General features: G+C 43.4%; 1 protein-coding gene across 10 annotated transcripts in view; it reads left to right on the forward strand.

Moving 5' to 3' along the window:
- YEATS2 (YEATS domain containing 2) overlaps positions 1–20962 on the forward strand; it is a 51881-nt gene extending 30919 nt beyond the window's left edge. For 6 of the 10 annotated variants that reach the window (XM_054205792.1, XM_054205796.1, XM_054205799.1 and 3 more), the window contains 13 exons: positions 593–748; positions 1477–1650; positions 4176–4374; positions 7355–7486; positions 7753–7851; positions 8871–8982; positions 10249–10322; positions 11439–11518; positions 12482–12683; positions 14070–14296; positions 15484–15558; positions 16981–17054; positions 17906–20962. In XM_054205792.1, coding sequence (XP_054061767.1) covers positions 593–748; positions 1477–1650; positions 4176–4374; positions 7355–7486; positions 7753–7851; positions 8871–8982; positions 10249–10322; positions 11439–11518; positions 12482–12683; positions 14070–14296; positions 15484–15558; positions 16981–17054; positions 17906–18014 — 1713 coding nt within the window. In that variant the 3' untranslated portion in view covers positions 18015–20962. Of the gene's footprint in view, positions 1–592; positions 749–1476; positions 1651–4175; positions 4375–7354; positions 7487–7752; positions 7852–8870; positions 8983–10248; positions 10323–11438; positions 11519–12481; positions 12684–14069; positions 14297–15483; positions 15559–16980; positions 17055–17905 lie in introns of those variants that run through there. The other 4 variants (XM_054205794.1, XM_054205795.1, XM_054205798.1 and 1 more) reach the window with 4 other exon arrangements.
- Positions 20963–23464: the final 2502 nt, after the last annotated feature.

Raw genomic sequence — 23464 nt, forward strand, 5'->3', positions numbered from 1 at the left:
AATGAGAAAACAGAAGATTGTGTGAAGGGGCCCCTGTGTGACAGTGGGTGAATGAAGCCTCTGAAGGGCAGCAGCGGAATACTGATGAGAAGCAGGAAGGGTGGCAAGGTCTCAGCTGTTAGGTTATTACAGCGTGCACCTCCAGTTGTCGCTGCATGCTGAGCTCTAAATACGTTTTGAAGTGAGAACGTGATAGAATGTCTCGATTTCTCTTTTTTTTTTTTTTTTTTTTTTTTTTTTGCCTCACCCAGCAGTAGCCTTTCTGACTTGCATGTTAAGCAACATTTGTCATGAAGACATGAAGAATAAACTCGAAGAGCACAAAGTGTGTTAAATTTTAGTGGATGCTTCTGACAAGACAGGAAACCGATTGTGGCTTTTTCACCCCTTCCCTTGCATCAGAAGGTGGTGTTCTGCACTGAGAAGGCTGTGTCCAGCTCTTAGTGCAGAAGCATCCACTGTAATTAGCAGTGCCTTGTTTTTAGAAGATAAAATGTTGTTGCATTACAGCTACAGGCTTATATAGTATATTTCTGTTGACTCTTAACTGTGTTTTTAAAGTGCTGACTTCCCTAACTTATTTTTGGAGCAGGGCACCTTTCTGGTTGGCCAGCCTTCTCCTCAGAGTTCTGGGAAGCAGCTGACTCCAGCTTCAGTTGTTCAGGGTAATGTAGGAGTCGGAGCATCTTCCACACAAGGACAAGCACTAAAAGTGATAACTGGACAGAAAACCGCTCTATTTACACAGGTAATGTGCAAATTATGTGTTTCTTACGAGTCAGCGTTTTGTCAGATAAAGTATAGGAACGACAGCCACACATTTGGAAAGTTTTTCCTTTTGCAGTTGTTTGGTTTGGTGTTTGTACCATTATGATGCTGGCTGTACTATGATAAGGAAAGCACATGAAGGCCTGCTTTCATATGCAGATATTGGACCACGGTTTTCCAGCTTTGTTTCTGTTCTCAAAGTGGGTCATGTGTAAGCTTGGGTTGCGTGTTTGTAAATGTGCTCTGGGATTTCTTAGTGAAATGGAATTAGAGAAGTGAATACAGTCAGGTGCAAAAATGTGCTTAAATATTTGAACCTTAGAAATGGGTCACCTGCTAAAGCTCTTCAAAATTTTTGGTTTTGTTATCCCTCAAAGCTCCTTCTTTTAAAAACTATCAAGTGGTCCTTATGAAATTCAAACTCCCCAAGAGTACTTCTAATTGATGATGCAAAATTCAAGATTGATAGGCATATTTTTGCAAAGACAACAGTTTCATAAAGTTGATTTCTCAGGTGATAATTTTGTTCCAGCTCTTATTGCCATGATTTGCCTTTTTCAAAAGTCTTTTGAAAATATTTTTCAGTAATACAGAAAGCATTTGTCTTGTTTGTTTTGTTGTTGTTGTGTCTGAGGGGTTTTTTAAGTCATTTTAAAAAAATCCAAAGAAATACACCTTTTTCCTTATGCTGAATTCTTTTTTTCAAAGGCTGCACCCAGTGGGCAGACATCGCTGGTGAAAATATCAGATGGGTCTATAAAATCAGTGCCTGCCTCATCCCAGCTCTCCAAACCCGGCACCACTGTGCTGAGAGTATCAGGAGGTGTCATCACCACGGCTGCTGCTCCTGCTGTGGCCCTTCCCACAAACGGGGTGGCCCAGGTGAGAAACAACATTGCCAATATTCAGTAATACAATGTTTTCACTCTAGCCAGTATAATCCCCAGGAAAGGACTTCCACTGCTTTTTTTTTTTTTCCCCTATTGGTATTCTTAACTGACGTCATTTACCTGGACCCGAGCAAAGCCTTTGACACTGTCCCACATGACATCCTGGTCTCCAAGCTGATAAAATATGGGTTTGATGGACCGACAATTCAATGGATAAAGAACTGGCTTGATGGCCGCACCCAAAGAGTGGCTGTCAATGGGTCCATGTCCAAGTGGAGGCCAGTGACAAGTGGAGTCCCTCAAGGATCAGTACTGGAACCAGTCTTGTTTAACATCTTCGTCAGCGACATGGACAGTGGCATAGAATGCACCCTCAGCAAGTTTGCCGACGACACCAAGCCATGCGGGGCGGCTGACACACTGGAGGGAAGGGATGCCACCCAGAGGTGGTGGGCTGGAGAGGTGGGCCCATGCCAACCTCATGAAGTTCTACAAGACCAAGTGCAAGGTCCTCCATCTGGGTCGGGGCAATCCCAAGCACCGATACAGGCTGGGCAGTGACTGGCTTGAGAGCAGCCCTGAAGAAAAGGACTTGGGGGTGCTGGTGGACGAGAGGCTCAACATGAGCTGTCAGTGCACACTAGCAGCCCAGAAAGCCAATCGTATCCTGGGCTGCATCAGGAGAAGCGTGGCCAGCAGGTCGAGGGAGGTGATTCTGCCCCTCTACTCCACTCTCGTGAGACCCCACCTGGAGTACTGTGTCCAGCTCTGGAGCCCCTACTACAAGAAAGATATGGACGTGCTGGAACGTGTCCAGAGAAGGGCCACAAGGATGATCAGAGGGCTGGAGCACCTCTCCTATGAGGACAGACTGAGAGAGTTGGGGTTGTTCATTCTGGAGAAAAGAAAGCTCCGAGGAGACCTTATAGTGGCCTACCAGTATCTTAAGGGGGCTTACAAGAAAGCTGGTGAGGGACTTTTTAGGATGTCGGGTAATGGAATGGTAGGACTAGAGGGAATGGATTAAAACTAGAGATGGGATGATTTAGATTGGACATTAGGAAGAAGCTCTTCACCATGAGGGTGGTGAGACACTGGAACAGGTTGCCCAGAGAGGTGGTGGAAGCCCCATCCCTGGAAGTTTTTAAGGCCAGGCTGGACCGGGCTCTGAGCAACCTGATCTAGTGGGAGATGTCCCTGCCCAGGGCAGGGGGGTTGGAACTGGATGATCTTTAAGGTCCCTTCCAACCCTAACAATTCTATGATTCTGTCATTCTTCTCAGTCAGCATTGCTGGGGGTTCTGCTCTTACTTGTGTCCCAACCTGTCGTGTTGTTTGCTATTTGGCATAACTGTGAGGCTAATTTGGCATATCTGCGAGGAAACAACGGTAGAAGAGAAACTGAAACCTGCACTTTCTTGCTTTTAATGTTGTTAAAATTCAGGTAGGCGGGGAAGGCTTTATCTGAAACAGTTTTTGCAATCATACAAATCAGATTTTTTGGGCTGTGCAGCTTTCAAATATGCTCCTGGCACAAAAATTTGCAGAAGAATGTGAAATGCCTGAAGCTCTGTATCCAGCAGGCCAGTGAAAGCCAGCAGTAACTAGGCTGTTGGTCGCTTCCCTGAGATCACAGACTCTACATGGTGCTTAGTGTGAAATCTGTCATCAACAGATTTCAGAGGCCAGCGGTGGCCAAGGTTCATGGTCCTTCAGTTGTGACTGTTCAAAGGGTGTGTCCTCCCTGTATCCCCAGGGAGTTGTAACAGCACAGCCTTGGAATAGGGTGCTTCGGCATAGAGTGAGGTTGGAAGAAAAACATTTGCATTCCTAGAGTTAGTGCTCTTGTGTGTGGATCCAGGTTGTCTCCCTGGAATGTGGTTGGAGTTCACAGGGTGGCGAGGAGGCAGCAAAAAGGACAGTGTAAAGTTCACTGGGAGGGTTCCTGCAGCCCTGCTGCTTTTGCCTGTAGGGAGGCAAAGATTAAACAACGAGAAGGTTGATGCCATGCTGCCCTCAGAGGGCTGAACGCTGGCACACAGCATATATAGGTGAAGATGCTAAAATTTGCATTAAATGCTACTCACTGATCTTACAGCTCTCAGTGAAGCTACAGAGATAGAAATTTTCCATGCAGCCTCTGCATCCCAGACTTCTTTCCATTTCTCTGAGGATACCTCTGGAGTTCTGAGCAGCAGGGAAATATGAAACATTCCTAGGTCAGATTTCTCATCTGGAGGCCTCCCTGCTTGCTGAATTTAAGAGACCTGGCTCCAGATACTATCAAAGCAGTTGTGGTAGCAGTTCCTGTGTGCACGGTTTCTGCTTGAAACAACCTCCATTCTATATATACCATCATTATAGATAAGGTTTTGCATATGGGCTTGAGAACTTCTTAATGACTGATGGATAAACATTTGGTTTTGCTACTTCTAGATATTGCCTTGTTGTGCTTATTGTTGAATAACGTATGACATGAAAAGGAATTTGTTATCCCTCTCTGCCTCTTTAATGCAGCAAATAGATAATGCAGGTTCCAGTTCATCGTCTTCTGGAACTCCTGCAGCAAAGACATCTGGACAGCAACACCAAATTTGTATAAGCCAGAGCCAGTCAACTTCATCAGTAGTGAATAAGACTGCAACTTCCACTGTTGTAAGTGTTGCTTCTCTGATGACTACACCAACGCCTGTGACTGGGAAGGCTGCAGTATCAGGTATTAAACTCCCTTCATGCCTTTCTTATAGCAAGTTAGAATCCAGGTGTGAGTTCTTTAGATGTCTTCATTGTAAATGGAAGAATGTAGCGTCACCTGCATTTGTGCATGTGTGGAGGTAAAGTCATGCTTTCTAAAACGTGTCTTATTAGCATAACTTTTGACAAAGAGATGTCTAAATAATTTGGCATCCTATCACATCAGTGCACTGACTGTATCTGTTACAAGCAACAGTGTGAATTGCCCATTGGTACTGGAGAGGGATTTTAGTTTTCATGCCAAGTTCTTATTAGAAGATGCATTCTGCCTGTTCAAGAGCACAATGTGTCACTGAATGCCGAAACTATCGAGGTACCAGCAATATTACAGACCTGATTAGTTTGTGAAAGTGAAACCCCACTGAAGTTGGAGAAGCTCCATGAGTAGAATTTGGCTCTGAGGCTTTGCATCCGCCCTGTTTGGCTTGGAAAGGAGATGTTGATTAGGGGGACCCAAAGGCTTTGAAGTCAAAATCCATTAAGTACGGTGAGGAAGGCTGGATCTGGAATGTTTCAAGTTAATAAAGATGACGTAATAGAGATGGACTGCCCTTACGTAGAGGGGAGTTTTCATTATTTAGTTTTATTGTCTTCCAGTACCTTTTGTACCATGGAGAGCAAATATAGCCAGTTTAATTTGAGTATTATGGATTAAAATCAGAAATTTCCATTTTGACTAATTTACCTGCTGGCATGTTCTGTTGACTTGAAGTGGCTTCTTACTAAGTGGAAACAGAGTAAAAATACGGAAAATAGAAAGCAAGTAACACTGAGCTCACCTGACAGTGTCTTTTTAAAGCAACTCTTCTTGTTTCCTATGTATGCAGTCTTCCAAATTCCTCCTGTTTTCATCACTCTGTTTTTCCCAGAGCTTGAAAGTAAACAGCATAGTCTGCTAAGACTAATTAATTCATAATTCTGCAATAAGCATTTGAGTGTTTTCTGCTTTGCAAACAAAGCAGTGAGGTGGGGTTTTTTTTAAGAAAATATGCCATTCTAAATAGCTTTCAGATAAAAACTCCCATTTACATATGAGAATATTATCTAGATTTGGTTTTGTTTTGTCTTTTGTTTTGTTTTTGTAACCTGAGGCACTGACTTCGTCATGAAAAAGTATTTCTTCAAGAATCCCAAAAGAAGCAGTGGCTATAAAACATATTATTGCAATGTAAAACCAAACCAAAACTGTGTTAGAATTCTGGAGATTTTTATTTTTAAAGGCAACTTTTCAAAAAGAATCTCAAATTTTCCCATTGTTTTGCAACGAACAATGTCTCTCACCCACCAAGCTAATGTGGCTAGTTGAAAATGTTGTCGTTTTACTTGCTTTGCTGTTTGGGTCCCTTGTGCTGTCTTATCCTGACACATCTGTGGATCACACGCTTGGGACGTCCCCCAATGCACTCTTTTAAATGATGCACTTTCTCAAAGTGTGGTAGACTGTTCTGGAAAGAGACTCGTGAAACTGTGAGCATTTACTAGCTTGCTGGAGAGTGGCTCTGTGCCCAAAGAGACCTTCAGTTCACCATTTAACATCCCCAGGAGAACTGCTGGGGGTCGGTGTATCAAAGGGGGCCAACCACCACTGAGCCTGGCCATCCTGGGGCTGTGTGTTTGAGAAGGTTGGAGGCAAAAGAAAAGGTTTTGGCAAGATGTGTAGCAATCCTATTTTTAATTCTAAAAAGACGGGCTTTTATTTAAATGAGGCTTAAATAGAATGCACTATGATGTTTAAGAATTAATTGGTAATACTGGATTAGCCGTCTTGCCCAGTGGTGAAAGCCTAACTGACCAGTGCTATGCATCTTTCAAAACCAAGAAATATCTTCATCAGACCTTGTGTGTCTAGCACTTGAAAGGCAGCTGTGCTTCTTAAACAATAATAATAAAATATGAGGATGGAAACTTTTGTCTCAAAACAAATTGTGAGTATGAAATTACCATTGTGAAATAAGAAGTCTAGTCTTGTCATTGTTCTAAAATAGAAGCCTATTAAATTTCCACAATCTGAATAAAAGTTAGCTATAGATTGAATACAATTATATTGAAAATAGCTGGTTTACCAGTAGAAAGGATGGGCATAGGCCCAAATCACAGCATTAGAGTGCTGGCTGTGGTGTCTTGAGATGTCATCACTGTGGAGGAGAGAGCTGATGAGTGCTACTCACCCATGGCACTGTGGCATAGCTTGGATTCCACCAAAGTCACTGGGTGCTGCCATTGGTAATGCTATTAATATCTGAATGTCCTGCTTGTTCTTTTAGCCTTGACTATAATCAGTGATTTAATTCAGTCCCCACTTTATAATATGCTTCATAGCTTGATTAGCCATCCTTATGGATGTATTCAGTGCATGTTACAGAAAGACACGGGACACTCAGTTCAGGTATGTCCTTCATCAGACTTGCTGCGCAGCCTTGGGCTTGTCGCTTGGTTAAAACGTGGTTGATGGCGCTCTGCGGACTGCAGTGGATTCTGCTACGCTGAGCTGCAGAGGTGTGTGTGGCACTTGGGTGCCTCAGCGAGAGGGGCTGTGTAAGTACAGCAGAGCTGTCTGTCACTGGCTTACCAGACCCTCGAGCACAAGGGCTTGTTCTGACAAGAGAGTTTTACTCTGTGCTGAGCCTGCTTCAGTTCCAAGGTTTGTGCTACATCAGCTTTTGCTTAAGATTACTTACGTTAATTAGGAAATCTGCCTCACAAATATCAGAGCGCTGTGCAGCATGTTATACTGCACATACTGTGGTGCAGCACCCCAGTATTTTAGCAATCATTTGTGTCAGAAAAAACTTGTCTGACAGTTCACTGAACTGTGGCTTCTTAAGAGGGTGGCTGTGCTAGCTTACATGCCATCCTAGTTCAGGCAGAAAGGGAGAGAAGTAGCTGGAGATAAACAAAATGGTGTGTTTTATTTAACATTTTGTCTTCCGTTCTTCTTGCAGGGTTGCTAAAAATCCACTCAAATCAGTCTAGTCCACAGCAGGCTGTTCTGACAGTTCCCAGCCAGCTTAAACAGCTCGGTGTAAACACAGCTTCTGGAGGTGTTCAGACAATACTCATGCCTATGAACAAAGGTAAAGGGCAGAGGAGGATGACAGATGGTGTTTGAAAATCCCCTTCGACGCAGGGTAGCTCTTGGTCGCTGTTGGCATACATGGTCCAAAGTTAGAGAGAGAAGAAACTGTAGCAAGGAATTTCATCCCTAAACGTTGTGCTGCAAACACTGTGTTGCTTCTGAACATGGTTATTTGTTGAAGTGTGTGAAGTTTGATATTTTGTTTTTCTTTTTCTTTTCTTTGTTGTTTTGTTGTTTGTTTTTCTTTTTGCTGTTCCTCTCCAGTGATACAGTCACTTTCTACCAGCAAAGTTTCAGCTGTTACAGCTGTCACAACAGCAAGTACCGTTGTCCCTAGTCCCTCTACAGCATCCATTACTAAAGGTAACACGGAATTCTCCATAAGATAAGTAGTAGAAATAAGCTGGTGCTGTTTTGTGCAAGTGGCCTGACTAGGAAAGTAGACTCTGTGACTGTGGGCTCCTTTATTTCCGTTGTTAATAGGGTTTAAATCAAGTAAAAATGGCATTGGGGGACTAGGAAATTAACAGTGACTTGCCCCTCAGCAAATCCCAAAGGAGAGGCAGGTAGAGAGAGAAATGAGGATTCTATAGACAGCTACCACAAGTAGCTTAAACATTCATTATTTCAATCCATTTTTGCAGAAATGCATAAAGCAGCATGTATTTAATCACAGTTACTACTGTCCTTAGAATAGTGACTGTGGTGAAATGCACTGGGGAATGCTTTCCAGCAGCACTAGACATAAACAGCATGTTTACTGGGAGAGACGCACCCACAGTACTTGCCAGAATAATGGGCCAGAGCGGAGATACCCAAAGTCCAGTTCTTGCAGAACTGTCAGGCATCTCTCCCATCCCACATGAATGCCCAGACTGCCTAGCCATTCGGATTGGGAACATCTCTCTCTCCTGCTCCTGTCTCACCAGAGTTCTGTCCTAGATGTGAGAAAGTTCATTGATGTCAAAATCAGTGATGTCTTCGCAAAGGTTCTCACTTTGAAATGTCACTTCGTGCTAAAACTGTTGGTAATTTTCTGTACAGCTCTTTGTTTACAGAAAGGCCAACATACATTTACAGTTCAGTTTGGATCAGGCAGTCATATGCAAAACATCAGCAAATGATTTATGCACATGCAAATTTTCTAAAAAGGATGTGAGCGTATTGAGATTGGGGTGGGGCGGGGAGGGGTGTGTGTCGTGTTCTGGTGGCTTTCTTCCAGCAGAATTGAAGGCCACATTTGTTCATGCTTAATCAGAATGCGAACAACAAATTAAGTGATGCTATGTAAGACCCTTAGTCTTACCAGCATCTCACAAGACATTATTTATCAAGCTTACTGGTACTTTTTGTCTCTTAAAATGTGTTCTGTTTCTTTGAAGTTAAGATGGAGCCTGATTCAACAGGACAAAACTGCAGTTCTGTGGGTACCCAAGAAAGCCAAGCAGCCGTAAAAACAGAAGAGAACTCTGAACTTGGGAATTACGTTATCAAGTAATTGCTCATTTCTCTATAATTACTTTTGGTCTTTGAAATACCAGGGGGAAAAGAGGAGGTTCTGAGGATACCTGCAGTAGTGTTAAGTTTGACCCAGAAATACATTATAAAATCTTCTGTCCCGCACACTGCTGTATCAGTACTAATTCCACTGGCTGGCGTTTGTTCCAGACAGTGTCACAATATTTTCTTTGTAAATGGATTTGTATGCAGGGGTCATGAAAGGGCAAGAAAAAATTATTTGAAGATTTTCAGTGGTTTTGTGGTTTGCTAAAATCTCAAGCTGCTAAAACCTCTTTATCATCTGATGCTTGTATAATTCCCGTTGCCATTGTGTGTCCTTACTGAAGTCAAACTGCCCAGTGAAATGCAGGTCAAACAAGGGGCATCTGAAATAAGTAGAACTGTCTCTCTTCTTGCCTCTCTAGTCTTGTAAAGTTCATATGCTTCTGTAATTAGTTAGCATCACGGCTGCCTTTGTTCAGAATTGGAATTAAATAATAAAGATCGCTGGAGTGTTTGTTCACTGGATGCTGTGAAATCCAGTGCCTTGTTTGTGATGCTCTTGCAAGTACTTGTTAGTGTTTTTTCCCCAGAGCTCAGTTTGCAGGATTTTCTCTGCATGTTTCTTGTAATGTATAGGGGGTTTCTTCTGCTCTTGATTCCTCCAGTGGCTGACTTTCCTGTCTCCATGTTTTGAAAAGTTTTGTTATCCTGACATATCCCTACAGACATTACCCTGATGGAGAGTGTGTGTAGGATACAGGAATAAATCTTGAGTCAGTACACCCTGGAAATTATCCTAGTTATAAAATAACAAATGGAAAATACAGTTCTTGACAGTTAAATACAGTATGGCTGGTTAAGTAAAATTTCCTTAAACTCCCTTAAGTACAGAGCTTCCCATGCAGTATCCCATGTTTCTACTGGCACAGCCTGTACTAATAGGTGCGTCTTATCCCTCAAAGTAGTGTTGCAGCTTGCAAGATGATGCAGGGATTTCTTCCAAGCCAGCCCAAAAAAGCCTGTCTTCAGTTTCTTCATCATGACAAATGCAGCTTCAGATGTGGGTATTTCAGTGAGAGAAGGGGCTGTTTGAAATACCTTCTCCAGACTGGGGCATAACAGTTTATCCTCATATTAATATTGCTATAATGCCTTGGGGCTAGGGACTTTGGACCATGCAGTGATTTTGAAACCTTTTGCATCTGATTCATTGCTTCCAACAGTATTCTTCATTGTGATTCTTTTTATCCCTTGCAGCATAGAATATTTGGAGAACGTCCAGCAGCTTTTAACAGCAATAGTGAAGAAGGTTCCATTAATTGCTGAAAAAAGTAAGCAGTAAATGAAAAGGCTTTGCTTTCTACTTTCAATGTATCAACAGAATGCCTTGCACACTCTGTAGCTGCAAAAATTATTAAATGGCAGAATGAAATGAAGCCATTCTCCTAGAGACCTTACTCCAGGGATTATTCTAAAGATGCTTAGAATCAGGTTCTTCCAATAAAGCCAAGTATGTTGTCAGCAGTTATTAACTTTCACCTGTTTTTTGGCTAGAAATAGATTTTATTTCCTCATGTAATGGGTGCAAGTAGGCTTGTCCTTAATAGATGTGCTGCTTTTTTCCTTTTTTTTTTTTTTTTTTTTAATGCCAGCATTTCAGAAATGCTTGCAAATATGATAAAGTAGCTCAGCATTGGAATGTGTTTGTTGTTGGGGGTTTTACTTTTTTTTTACTGGTAGTTAGCAGAGAAATGTTTTAATCTTTTTTGGTACTTTATAATTGTGTACCTCTTACTCATGTACATAGCTGAAAATTTATCAGCTTTTTCTGGTAACTAATGCACTTTGAAGAAGTGGTCCTGGAGTCTGGGTAGGGCAGACCCTCTCAAGATAAGCACAGTGAGCAGAGCAGGAGTGGGCGGCGCAGCAAAGCTTTCGTTACATACAGTTCTCTGGCCTACAGTAGCGCTCATTAATCCATTGCTTAGGATTCATATCCTCTCCTCATGTTTTTGCCAGGAAGCCTTTTCATTATTTCATTTTTATATTGCTGCCAGGGAACATTTTCACTATGTCATTTTTATATTGCAATTTGTTGGCAAAAAAAAATGTTTTCCAAAGGAAGAGACTTTGACCAGTAAGACAGACTTACAGGTCAACATCCTCACAGTTCTGGGGGAAGAAGAGGCTTAAAACAGCCGATAGCCACAGATGTCTGTATATCCTGACCAAGAAGAATGCTGATTTTGCATTCAAAACCCAAAATGTCTGCTTGCACCTATCTATGCTGTACTCAGAGTGAGCACAACATTTGTGAGAGTTACACAACTTGACCCTGTGAGCATAAAACACATTTCCCTCTTCTTCTACACTAAATAACATACAAAACAGAATTTATCTTACTTACTTCACCTATTTAATACCGATTTTGGCTTTGTGTTTTCTAGGTGAAGATGCAAGCTCTTTTTGTGCTGGTTCAGTGGAACAGTATTACAGCTGGAATATTGGGAAGAGGAGGGCAGCCGAGGTAACCCTGTCCTCCTGTGTTGCTTAAGCAGTCCTTAGGGACACAAGAAGGATTTCTGAATTATGGAACCTTTCTTGTTGTTGGCTGGTTTGTTTTCTGAAGTCTTAAATGGAAGCATTCCATACTGCAAGACGCACTGATTTGTGTCCAGGTAGTGATCCAGTTTATTGTTCAGAGACGTTCTCAAGCAGAAGGGACTCTAAAGGTCATTTTTCGTTTGGTTCAACATAAGATGGTTTTGAAGCATGTTCAAAATTAGAATTTTTGCAGACTGTCCAGTTAGCACTTTATCCCCCTCTGTGGCATATTGTGGTCATGGGAATTTTACCCAACATACTTGGCCCATCTTTTCATGGGATTGTGTCTGCTTTCTGTAGGAAGAGATCTGAGGGATCTGACATAAGCAATGCTAGTGCTCAAATAGGTTGTCAGTTCACCAAAAATAAATACTTTGGTTAATCTGGACCTTTTTGTATTGCGATTATTATGTTTCCCTCTATTTCTTCATAGTTTTGTCATCCTGCAATGGAGTTTTATGGGGAAGATGTTAAAACTGATTAAACCTTCTGCTGTTGCCAACTTAAATGATTAAAGAGTTTAACCAAAATTTAGAGCAGTATATATTGCTCTAGTGGATTTCTCGCCCTGTGCCATCTTGGGTGTTACTTGGGAAATGAGACAGTTCAAGTCAAGACAAATGTGTCTGGGCCCCTGTAAATGTGTGTCCCTTTTTCTTGAGGTTTCTTGAGGTTGAGTGAGAAAGCAGAGTTTAAATGTTCTGCCTACAGCTGCATGATATCAGGATTATGCCCATTTTCCACATTTGTTTTTCCTTGTCATTCTGACTTCTGAGAAAATTGCATTCCTTTCGTTTTCCTTGCAACCTGGATTATGGTTCTGGGCCATAGTCTAACCTTAAACATTTTAGCCAGTGTGATGAGCTTTCCCTTTGATGTGTCACAGTGGCAACGAGCAATGACAGTGAGAAAGATCCTACAAGAAATCATCGAGAAGCACCCCAGGTTTCACAACATTACACCCCTGAAAACAAAGCATGTGGTGCACTGGTGTCGGTGCCATGGCTACACTCCACCTGACCCAGAGACCTTGCGGAACGATGAGGACTCAATTGAAGACGTGCTGACACAGATAGACAGTGAGCCAGGTGAGTATGGAGGGACAGAAAGCTCCTTTTTGCCATAGATGCTGTTTATTAAATGGCTCAAGACTCTGTGTGTGTATGCACACACGTGCTGCTGCTTCTGGGGAAGGGGATTCTTACTTCCTTTTTTTTTTTTTAACTTGATTCACTCTGGAATAACAGAAGTTGGAGATCTTAAGGGCAAGCCTACATGTTGAGGTCCCCCCTTGTCCCTCACAATTCTGATGTCCTTTGAGGCTCTTTTGGGTTTTATTGTGCTCTGGGGCCTTTGGAGGCCCAGTGTAGAGAAATCTGACGAGAGATGATTCTTGCCCCACAGTGTAACAATTTATAGGTGGGCACAGAAGCTAAGCATAGGGAGTAATGACAGTTCTGCCCTTGGGTAGGCTTAGCCTCTGTTAAAAGACTTACCGTGCAAACAGTGTGAATGAGTTCAGGTGCAAAACAACCCAAAACTGTCAGCGTCAGCATGGACCTCAGTGGTGCTTAGTTTACCTCCAAAAGTGAAGTGAATTGGCCCGTGTGAAGCTTCACGTTGTGTTATTACAGCTGCTACATTACTGTACTGGGCATAGCTCTGGGATCTCCACACTCCATTTTAGTATGTATTAAACATACATCTTTAATTTCATCCATTCTTCATAGTTAAGCTCCCTTGTTTCACCTTCAGGTAATCCCTTTCCCAAAGCTGAATGTTCTGTTCTGATCATACAGGGATTAAAAGTATTTCACAGAAGTGTGTGGATTTGATTATTATTTGCTAAGTCTGGCTCTACGCTGCAGTTGTTGAAGGTGGAAAGGAAGCCTACATCTACCTTTTAATGTTTGTATATAAATAACTAGATTTGTGTCTGTCTTTGAAGAAAATAATCTGTTTATTGCATAGCTTTCCACTAAAGGTTTTACTGGCTCATGTCGAGCATACGGAGAACAGGTTACCCTTTTGTAACTCCACTGCAAATCTGTCTTCTGATTTTTCTAAAAGCATGATAATACTTGTCGCAATGTGAAAAATGACTTAGTGCTATGTGGCGCCTACATAGTAGAAACTCCATTTCTCCAAGCAAGTTGAAGAGCATCAGACTGCATTGCCAGTTGTCAAAAAGCTTCTGTGAGAGTGTTTAGGAGACTCCCATTAGCCTGGTTTTGTGTGGAACGCAGCCTTCTTGGTTGGTGTAGGAGCAGATGAAGGAGAGGACCATGAGTGTCATGAAGATGTAAATAGAAGGCTCTCAATGACTGTTTGCATTTCTGTTCATCCTTATCTTTGGTAGGAACTACAAAAATAACTTCCAATTACTTAATTTCTTACCATATTTTGAGTGTGCATCTGTTTATAAACAGCTTTCCATAACCTATCATGTATTTAATTGATTGCTTCTTTTTCAGAATGCCCTTCATCTTACAGCAGTGGTGAGGAGCTGTGCCGAAAACTAGAGGAACTACAGCAGTTGCTGAAACAAGAACCAGAACACGAAGAGGAAGTAGATATTCTCAACTTTAGCGAGCCATTAAAAATAAACATTAAGAAAGAACAGGAGGAGAAACAAGAGGAGATGAAGTTCTACTTGGCTTCCCTGCCTGCATCAGAGTTTGTGAGGGACGCTGCAGAGAAGGTAATAAGTGAATCATAAAGCTAATAAAAACTGTTGTTAAGCTAGTTGTGGTCTTACATTTATTTAGTTGCCGTTCTCTCATCTATATGGGCCTCTGGATGCTTTGTGAAAGTTTTTATAAATGCTGTGTAAAAATTGGACCTTCTGACTCATGACACTCAGCGTGCCAGTGCTGGCAGAAGTAAGTGAAGCATGTCAGACAGGAGGTCATTTCGGAGTAGCTGTGTTGCAGGGCTTAGTACCAGAAGATTTGTCCTGGAAGGCTAGAAGCAAGGGGAAATGAGGGAAGAGGAGCACTAGCACTGAATTCTTCCTGTCCCATCACGTGAAAGATTCAAGCTCATTGCTTGGACCCGTGCTGTTTAATAGCAGCTCCTGGCAAGGGGTTGTGGTAAAGGTTAGACCACAGCAAACTTCTCTACTGCTTGGATTTCCTCCCTCTATTCAAATTAGGGTAAAAGAAAAAGAGAGGAGGGGTCTTCTGTCACAGCAGCCCCAAGGAGAGAGAGGAGACTCACTTGGCTTGCAGGAAGGAGTGCGCGCCATTGTACCAGCAGGGACAGGAGCAGCGGGAGGGGTTAGCATGCAGCACCAGTAGGAGAAGGAAAGGATCTCCATCTCCACCTCTAGTGCTGACATCAAGGGACAAAGCTTTGGTTCTTCAGTGTATCTGGTCCCTTGCTACATAGGTGACAGCTCACGGCCATGATGAGAGTGAGAGTGGGGGATGAAGCACTCTTGTGATGTGGAACTTTTGTGCCGGGGGTACTGTTTAAAGGGGTTTCAGTTGCCATAGTTAGGTGCAGGGAAGATTATGCACAGATGGATTGAATGTATGTACAGTTTTAAAATGGAGGTTCCATTCTCAATCAAAAGATACCCAGTGCAGCCTGGTTTCTGTGTGGACTTCGTGAAACAAAAATCAAAACCTGCTTTTGTTTTGTCTTGTGTTTTAGAGGCGTTTATGCAGGCTGTTCTAGTGGTCGAGCTTCATTTTCTCCAGAGCTTTTTTAAAATGAAGCCTAAGATTATACTGCTTGAAAGTTCTGCAGTGTCTGCTTGCTTGTTTTTTCACTAGCCTGTGTAATAGATTTTTTTCCTGTTAATGTCATTCTCATCTAATCTGTAGTACAACATGGCTTGTGTTATTTGATGTACTGATTTTTTTTCTCTCTCGTATTTTATAGATAGGGATTTCTTTTCAGCCTGCTGAGGTACAAAAGAATGTTTATGCGTCAGTAATAGAAGATATGATTTTAAAGGTAAGAAATTACTTCACAATAAGAACTTTTCTGTAGCTGTATTGACTCAGTAATGTAGAAAAAAGATGAGATATCCTTATTAATATGTATTTTTCAAATCAGGAGGTACAGCGTCTGATGTCCACCTTTGTGCATGTATAGAAAGATAGATAGCTGGCCAAAAAGAGTCATATGCTTCTGTGCGTGTTTCCGTCTTTTTAACTGATTTGTTGGCTTGGACACAGAATAGTGATTTGCAGATTTTCACTGCCAGTAAGATACTGACTCACTCTGTAACTTTGAAAGTACCTCTTACTTTGTCCTACCCTTCAGAATCGGGGCAGGATCTGCCAGAGTTCTCTAAGACTTGATTGTTTTATACAAGGTTAGCTGATTTTTTCCTAAACACCGTTCGGTTTCTTTTTGCCTGGATTGTCTCTGCTGGAAGCCTGCTGAATTCCTGCAGACAGTAGCAATTCTGCCTTATACGAGAAACCAGTTCTCTATCATAATCACTTTGGAAAAACAGAGACAGTTTCTTACCAAAGCTTTGAACAGTGTGGAGGTTTTGGGTTTGGACTGAAGGCTAACAAAGATTATTTTTAGCAGTGCTCTGCTGTATTTCAAGCCAAAGGCAATTTTGGGGGTTGTTTACACAGACTGCTGCTTATCAGAGGATCAGTTTTACAAAAGCTAATTAATTCCAGGCTACACACGCACTTGCGTGCGCGTTTCTGTGCTCTCTGTTACTTATCATAGTTGAACTCGGATACAGATACATCCATTTGTGGACACAGATTGTAACCATCAGATTGCTCCATTGTAATTGTAGAGTTATGCCAGCTTTCCTGACTGAGCGTCCCAGAAACCTCTGCTCTAGTATTGATACAGGCCCAGGAAGCCAAGAGCCTTAATTACCTTTTGATTGAACCTTGATTAAGCCAAGTGTGTAGGGCATACGGCTGCCATCTGCTTGCTGACCAGGCTGGGAGGTTTTTGTGAAAAGTGTCTTGACATAAGCGTGGTGACCACAGGAAGTGGCCAACAAGCATCTACCAGCTCCCAGGAGAATATTTGGAATCTGCCACGTACAAAACAAGCTCTGGTGTGTGAGAGGCAAGGCCCTAAAATGCTCTTTGAAGCACAGGCTCGGGAGCATTGGGTCCACCCTGCTCTGCAGGTCCAGAGGGAAACCAGACTGGGCAGTTGCGGTCTGAGCTCTGTGCATCTGTGAGTCTCGTTTGTTCTGTTAAATATACTCAGTTCTTAATACTGTACTAATAAAACTCACTTGGGCACCTTGAAATGCCCTCTCCCTCTGCTGATTGAATACCGGATTGAAGTGAGCCAGAATTTCAGCTGCTCTTACACTGGTGCTCAAGCAAATAGCATGTTCCTTTCCTCTTCTATCATGCTGTCTTCTAATGCTGTCTTTTGTCACAGGCCACTGAACAGCTTATGAGTGACATCCTACGGCAAGCACTGGCTGTGGCATACCAGACAGCTCCTCACAACAGGTACGGCACCTTGTTTCCTCTTGGACCACTTACGCCAGACCTATGGGCTGAACTGCTACAGGGATTTAGTCAGATTAGCTCAGACCATGTGAGTGAGGGAATTTATGATCTGGGAAGGTCCAAGCCTGAGGAGGGTGTTTGTCATCTCTTAGCTCCATAGTGGCAAAGGAGTGGTATCATAGGCAACATCAAAAACTGAGGCAGCATTCTCTGCTGTTGCCACGCTCAAAGGCAGATGGCCTGTATCTACACAGGCACTCCTCCATTTCAGGTTACCATGTAGACAACTTACCCATGACCCGCCAGAACTTAAACAACCTAAATGATCTCCTCTTTATTTTACTGATATACTCTTTTCTTGCTTAGATACTGAGTGATTTTTATGATAATGATTAGGCCATATTTTGATCTTTTGTTTCAGCAGCATGATTTGGGATAGCTTGAAACTGAAAAAAAAAAACCACTATGAGAAAATGCCTAGTTTAAATATTTACTTATATGCAATATATAAATATTTATATAATATATATTAAACATATGTATATGTGTTATCTATAAAAATGGATGTGCATAGTCTGTGCTATAGAAGTTCAAGAATTAATACTTCAGCGCTTGATTTTCCTATCCCAGTGCCCCAGATGTTTCCCTGAGTCATGTGAGAATGGCTTTTTTGTGCTGTGACATTTTAATGCTTTTCCTATGTTGCTCTAACACCTGCTCTTTTATTCTGCTTTTTTATTGATCTTTTTTCTTTTTTTCCCCACCCCTGTTAGTAAATTTATTGACTTGCTGCTTTATGGACACGTGTCTTTTTATGTATTATAATAGCATCTCTGATGCATTCCCTGCAGGACTCCAAGAGAGATCACAGTGATGAATATTCACAAAGCCATCTGTAATATTCCCTTTCTTGACTTCCTCACAAACAAACATATGAAGATACTAAACGAGGAACAATGAAATAGAGCAGAGAAGATGCTACAGGAAAGGTGGATTTATGACTGCAGTTGGGTTGACAAATCCAGTGTTTCTGTAGGACACTATTATATACATTTATAACATTGGGCTACTAGATTGTTACCTCCAATTAAAGATGCACCTTAATGCAACAAAATGATGCTCTGTTCCAAAATCCAGTTGTTAAATGTCAGTGTTTACTTGGTAAGTGTATGTTCAGTGGCTGAACAAACATTGTCAGTTTGCATCGAGTTGCTAGCTGTGAGAGACTCCACAGGCCTGGTCCCTCTGAGACAGCTGTATTGATGAGATTGAACATTTTTTTAAGAAAAGAAATTATGCTTTTTGATGCAGTCAGTATACGAGTTAGTTTCCCCATGCAGTGGGCAGAACAGTTGCTTTGGCACTCTGAACATGAGAAAACTCAAAGGCAGCTTTTCAAGGTGGACCATTTGAGTAGATGGGTGGGTTGGTTGGTTAGGTTTGATTGTGGGGGAGCAGAAGGTTGATGGCTGCAACGAATTCTGCCAGTCCTGCTTGAGCATGATGTATGTGACTGAGAACACAGCTGGGTAGGTTTATCGCTAGCTTGTTCAGCTTAGCGTCACCTAGCCAAATTCCTTGCCTTGCTGGAGGAGGTGTCATATGCCACCTTTTTTAGTCACCTCAGAAAGGGTAGACTGTTCATCTTGACTGAACATGTACCAAACCGTGGTCAGACTTGGTAAGATTTGACTGACCACTTGTCCTGCAGGGGAAAGGAGAGGAGCAAGTACAGTTTGTGGGGCTGGACTGGCTGAAACCCTTTGCTTGCCCAGCGAGTACCTCCCCAGGCTGACAGAAGATTTGGAGTGGGCTGGAGGACAGGTGACCAGCTGTGTTGTACAAGTCACTAGTGATCAATGTGGATTGTGAATTGCTGTGGGAGCAGCATCACTTTGGCTTACGTTCTCCTCAACAGGGAGGCCTGATAGGATCAAAAAAAATCAGAGTTTTGCCACTTGTGGGGAGCTCCTCTGATGTCTTGACTGCAGGAAGAAGTTCTGCTACTAACCCCAGCACTTACCTGTCTCAGGAACATCACTGGTGTCGGAGACATTTCTGCAGCCTGGCTATCAACACCTCGCTGAAGAAGGCTTTGCTGACAACATCCTGACCACCCCACATCCACCACCCCTTTGTCCTGCCCCATGGGTGCTTGTTAGTAGCGTGAATAAGCCATTGTATAGTTGGTGGGACTCCTGTTGGACTGTCATGCTTTCAGGGTGCTTGTTTTGTGAGGCAGTGCTGTCATGTGGGTGAAGCATGGGTCAAACAGCCAGAACCTCCAATGTGCTGATCTCAGCTGGGTCTCTGATCTGCTGCATGGCCTTTGATTTAATCACTCTGTGCCTCAGTTTCCCCATCTCTGAGCATGGGGAGCAGGATACCTACCTCACAGGGGTGTACTGAGGTCTCGCTCTTGTTGGTGCCGTGTTTTGACAATACAAAGCCTTTTATAAACATTAAACTACAGCTATCTTTCCTGGCCTGGGGTAGGAACAGAAATCTTCAAAATGTTATCTTTTGGTGCTTTTGGGGGCTGTGAGAGGGTGGGTTCAGGCTTGCAAGGAGAATACCATAAGTTCAATGCAGTTCTTTAAGCTGAAGAAGGTACTATGTGCCTCAGGTGAGGTGCTGCCTGTCTTCTCCACCTTAAATAAAACCAGGGTCTGCAGAGCTAACAGGGATTTACAGTTCGCTCGTGTAGGAGTGACAGAACCTGGCCCTCGAATCTAGGAAACGGGACCAATGGATGAAATCCAAGCAGCATGCAGAGAAGGACTTAAATGCCCCCTAGAAAGGGCGTTTCAGATGCTCTGGATTCAAAAGATAATCCTGGCTTGTTCGGGTGAGCTGAGTGCCGGATTGCCTGCACAAGTAAAGTGCACAGCTTAGCCCTGACGTTAGTTTTTCAGCTGAGGTCAGTGTGAGAAGGAGCCGAGCAGCGGTGATGCTGTTTGAGCTCAGTGTTGAGAGCTGGGAGGAATCCAGGTAGGTGGGGAACTGCAGGCCCCACACTTTGTAGGCTCTAGTGAACTCAGCGTCCATACTGCTTTCAGGCACCCCTGTACACAGCTTTTACAAAAGAGAAGGGCATTTTCAAGATATCTGTCACTATCGCTATGACAGCCTGCAGGTTGTGTGGGAACAGCCTTTTGGGCAAACTCAGTTGTGCTGTGATCTTCTGCAATGACACATGCATTTCCAGCCCCCATCTCCTGTGGGCTTCGTTTCTGGGATTTTGATAACGCCCAGAGCAGCTCTTGAGGATGCAGGAGCTCGTCTTTGGGCATCTGTTTGCAAATTGTGGCTTCCTTGCCCGTGTCCTGCTTTTCTATGAGGAATGGAGTTTCAGAATGAGTCCTGAACCTGGCCCTGAAGCAGGCAGGTAAATGCCCCCTGTCCTTAATGCGGTTCTTGCAGCGGAGATCTGTTGCTGCATTTCTGAGCAACTACAGGTTATTCTCCTAGGAGATGCTATATTAATAATATATAAAGTTTGCTGAAGAAAAATTAACTGTTAAAAGCAGATAGAAAATAACACATTTGTTTAGTCCTTCAGATGTAGGAAACATTTGCAACGAGGTGTTGGAATTTTGAAAAGTGGTGGGAGAAAAAAATTGTTGGCGAGAAGTTCCTGTGGGAATTGCTTGGAGAAGAGTTAGAGGTTGTGGAATTTCACGCACCCGTTCAGAGGTGTGTGGAGCGCTACAGATGATACGGTGTGTTGAAATGTTACGGTATATTTCTCTGGCTTTCTAAAGAGTCTTGATACAAATTAAAGATCTCTTTGCAAATATTGCCCCTATTTGTAATGCTGAGTGTTTAAATCCTTCATGTTATCTGTATTATACTGTATAATTGTGTAAGATACGTATGTTTACAATAAATTCTTTTATTAGCTGTGGTAGGATTGCCTTGACTCTCACCTGTCACTCAAAGACGTTTCTCCAAATCCACTTATTTCTGTGTGCTCTATATATTCAGAGTGTTTTAGTTAGTTCTTGATAAAAATTGGCGGTTGTGGAATTGATCTGAAGGAAAAGGTAACTTTTCCCTCTTCTAGTTATTTAAGAAAGCTCTTGGGTTTGGAGGTTGGGGGAAGGGAAGCCAGGAGCTCAGCAAGCTCATCTCCTCTGACTTTTCATCCTCCAGAGCAGCCTGTTTAAACAGCAAGTAATGGGTTTGTGTGGAAGACTGAACAGCGTGGTGGGTTGACGTAGGCTGGCTGCCAGCCGCCCACCCAGCCGCTCTCTCACTCCCCTTCAGCAGCACCGGGGGAGAAAGCAAGATGAAAAAGCTTGTGGGTCAAGGTAAAAACAGGGACATGGCGTACCAATTACTATCATAGGCACAAAATGAAATGAAGCCGTTTGCACACAGAGCTGGCACGGGAGCAAGCAGTGTGTCTGGGTCCCTGCGTGCACTCTTGGTGACACCAAAGCCTGTGCCACCAGGAACGAGGGGTCGTCCATCCTTTCTGTGCCATCTCTGCCCTGAAAGCGAACAGCCTCTCTGGGCTACACGGCATCAACACCCATTTGTGGTAAAACAGGTTGGTCCTTAGGATGGTGCATCGCTGCAGTGGCCAAGATAATCAGTATGAATAAGGCAGAGGTGATCGGTTTGCATCTGATTGTTCACCGTCGAGGAGATCAGTGCGATGCAAAGAGAAATGTACAGTTTATGAAAGCAGACAAATCATTCATGTGCTGCTTGTGAAGTTTTCAAGTTCAGGTAAGGAGAACTATCCTGAGCAGTGGAGTATTTCCCACACCAGAGCTTCACCTGAGCCTCTGGAGGTGCAGGTGTTCACTGCTCCCTGGCGTAGTGCATGCAGCTGGCCCAGAACTCGCTTTCAGCATCTGAGCAAGCCAGGTGTCAGCAAGATGGAAGGAAACAAGCACCTTCAGCGTCACCCTATAGGTAGTAAATTATAATGCTTCAGGTGTAAAACCTTCCTTTTCAAGGGCATTTATCTGTGTGTCAAATAACCCTTGTTTGCAGTGTGATTCACAGTCAGAAAGCCTTGACAGACTTGGATGTGAACCCAGAGCAATTGGGAAGACAAATACTAGTGTGAGAGCAGCATTGGATGCAGTCCTGGCATCGTGACGCCCTGGAGCCCGCAAAACCGGTGTAGATTTGCCCTCTGGAGAGGAATCTGCTGTGGTACCTTTCAATTTGGCTGAGGCAGGCACTTTCCGTGCAAATTCATGTGCGTTGAATGTCAGCAGGCAGTTGCGTCCCCCTGTCCCTTGCAGTGGTAAGTACCTGTTTGGTTTTCCTTCCATTCTGCCCTCCCATAGTTGGAGCCAGGCAACAGCTCACGAACCTTTGGCTTTCTCCTGGAAGTCTCCTAAGGCATAGCTGGAAGAGCTGGCACTTTAGTATCGGGAGGCTGGCTGTACCTTCAGCACCTTTACTCGCTTAAATGTTCTCAGGAGCATCTAAAGTGATGGTCTTTCTTAAAATTCAAAGCCAGCACCATTTTCCCGTGATCTGTGTGAGATGGCAGAGTAAAACAGGTGAAATGTGGGTTGCTTGTCCCTTTCTGTTAACAGGGCACGTGGTGGGCACCACTAAAGGGGGTGTTGCGAGCACGGCACCTGCATTAGAGTAGATCCAGCCTCTGTGTCCCCCACAGTGAATGTAGCAAACTGGTATCATTGGTACCCTTTCCCCTTCACGCTGATGGACCACTTTGCTGAAGAGTTTGCTTTCATAGAACTGTTTGGGTTGGAAGGGACCTTAAAGATCATCTGGTTCCAACCCCCTGCCCTGGGCAGGGACACCTCCCACCAGACCAGGCTGCTCAAAGCCCCATCCAGCCTGGCCTGGAACACCTCCAGGGATGGGGCAGCCACAGCTTCTCTGGGCAATGCTGCCTAAAAGAAGAGTAAGCCATCCCCTGCGTGTCAAGCACAGTGTGGATGGACATCAGTTGAAGCAGACATTTTTGCATGCAGTAAAGGAAGGCCGGCTGGGGCAGTCTGCGTTTCCCTTTGGAAACATCTGGGAAAAATCCCCTAAGCGTTTGTGAATTCTGCAGAGCAACAACTGCTTTCCTTTGGAAAGCACTTGCGCTTTGGAATCAGCAGTTGGGCCACAGCTTGAAACGTGCCTTGGAAGCCCTTTGTGCTGGGGGGGTCTGTGCGTGCAGATGAGCTTGAGGAGTAAGGAACTGACTGCTGCTGGCCGTGAAGGCAGACGGGCACCTCCGTGACACCCTGCTCGGTGTCCCGTGTGCCCTGCTGCTCTTGTGAAAGAGGAATGCAGGGACAAATTGTCCCACAAGGTTGAATACCCGTGGGTTATGTCTTACTTTACAACACACAAAAAATTGGGAAAGAACCAATAGCCAAAATACATTTTAATTTATTAAATTAAATCCAGTCCATTTGATAAAA

This window comes from Rissa tridactyla, chromosome 6 (assembly GCF_028500815.1).
Source record: "Rissa tridactyla isolate bRisTri1 chromosome 6, bRisTri1.patW.cur.20221130, whole genome shotgun sequence".
Lineage (NCBI taxonomy): Eukaryota > Metazoa > Chordata > Aves > Charadriiformes > Laridae > Rissa > Rissa tridactyla.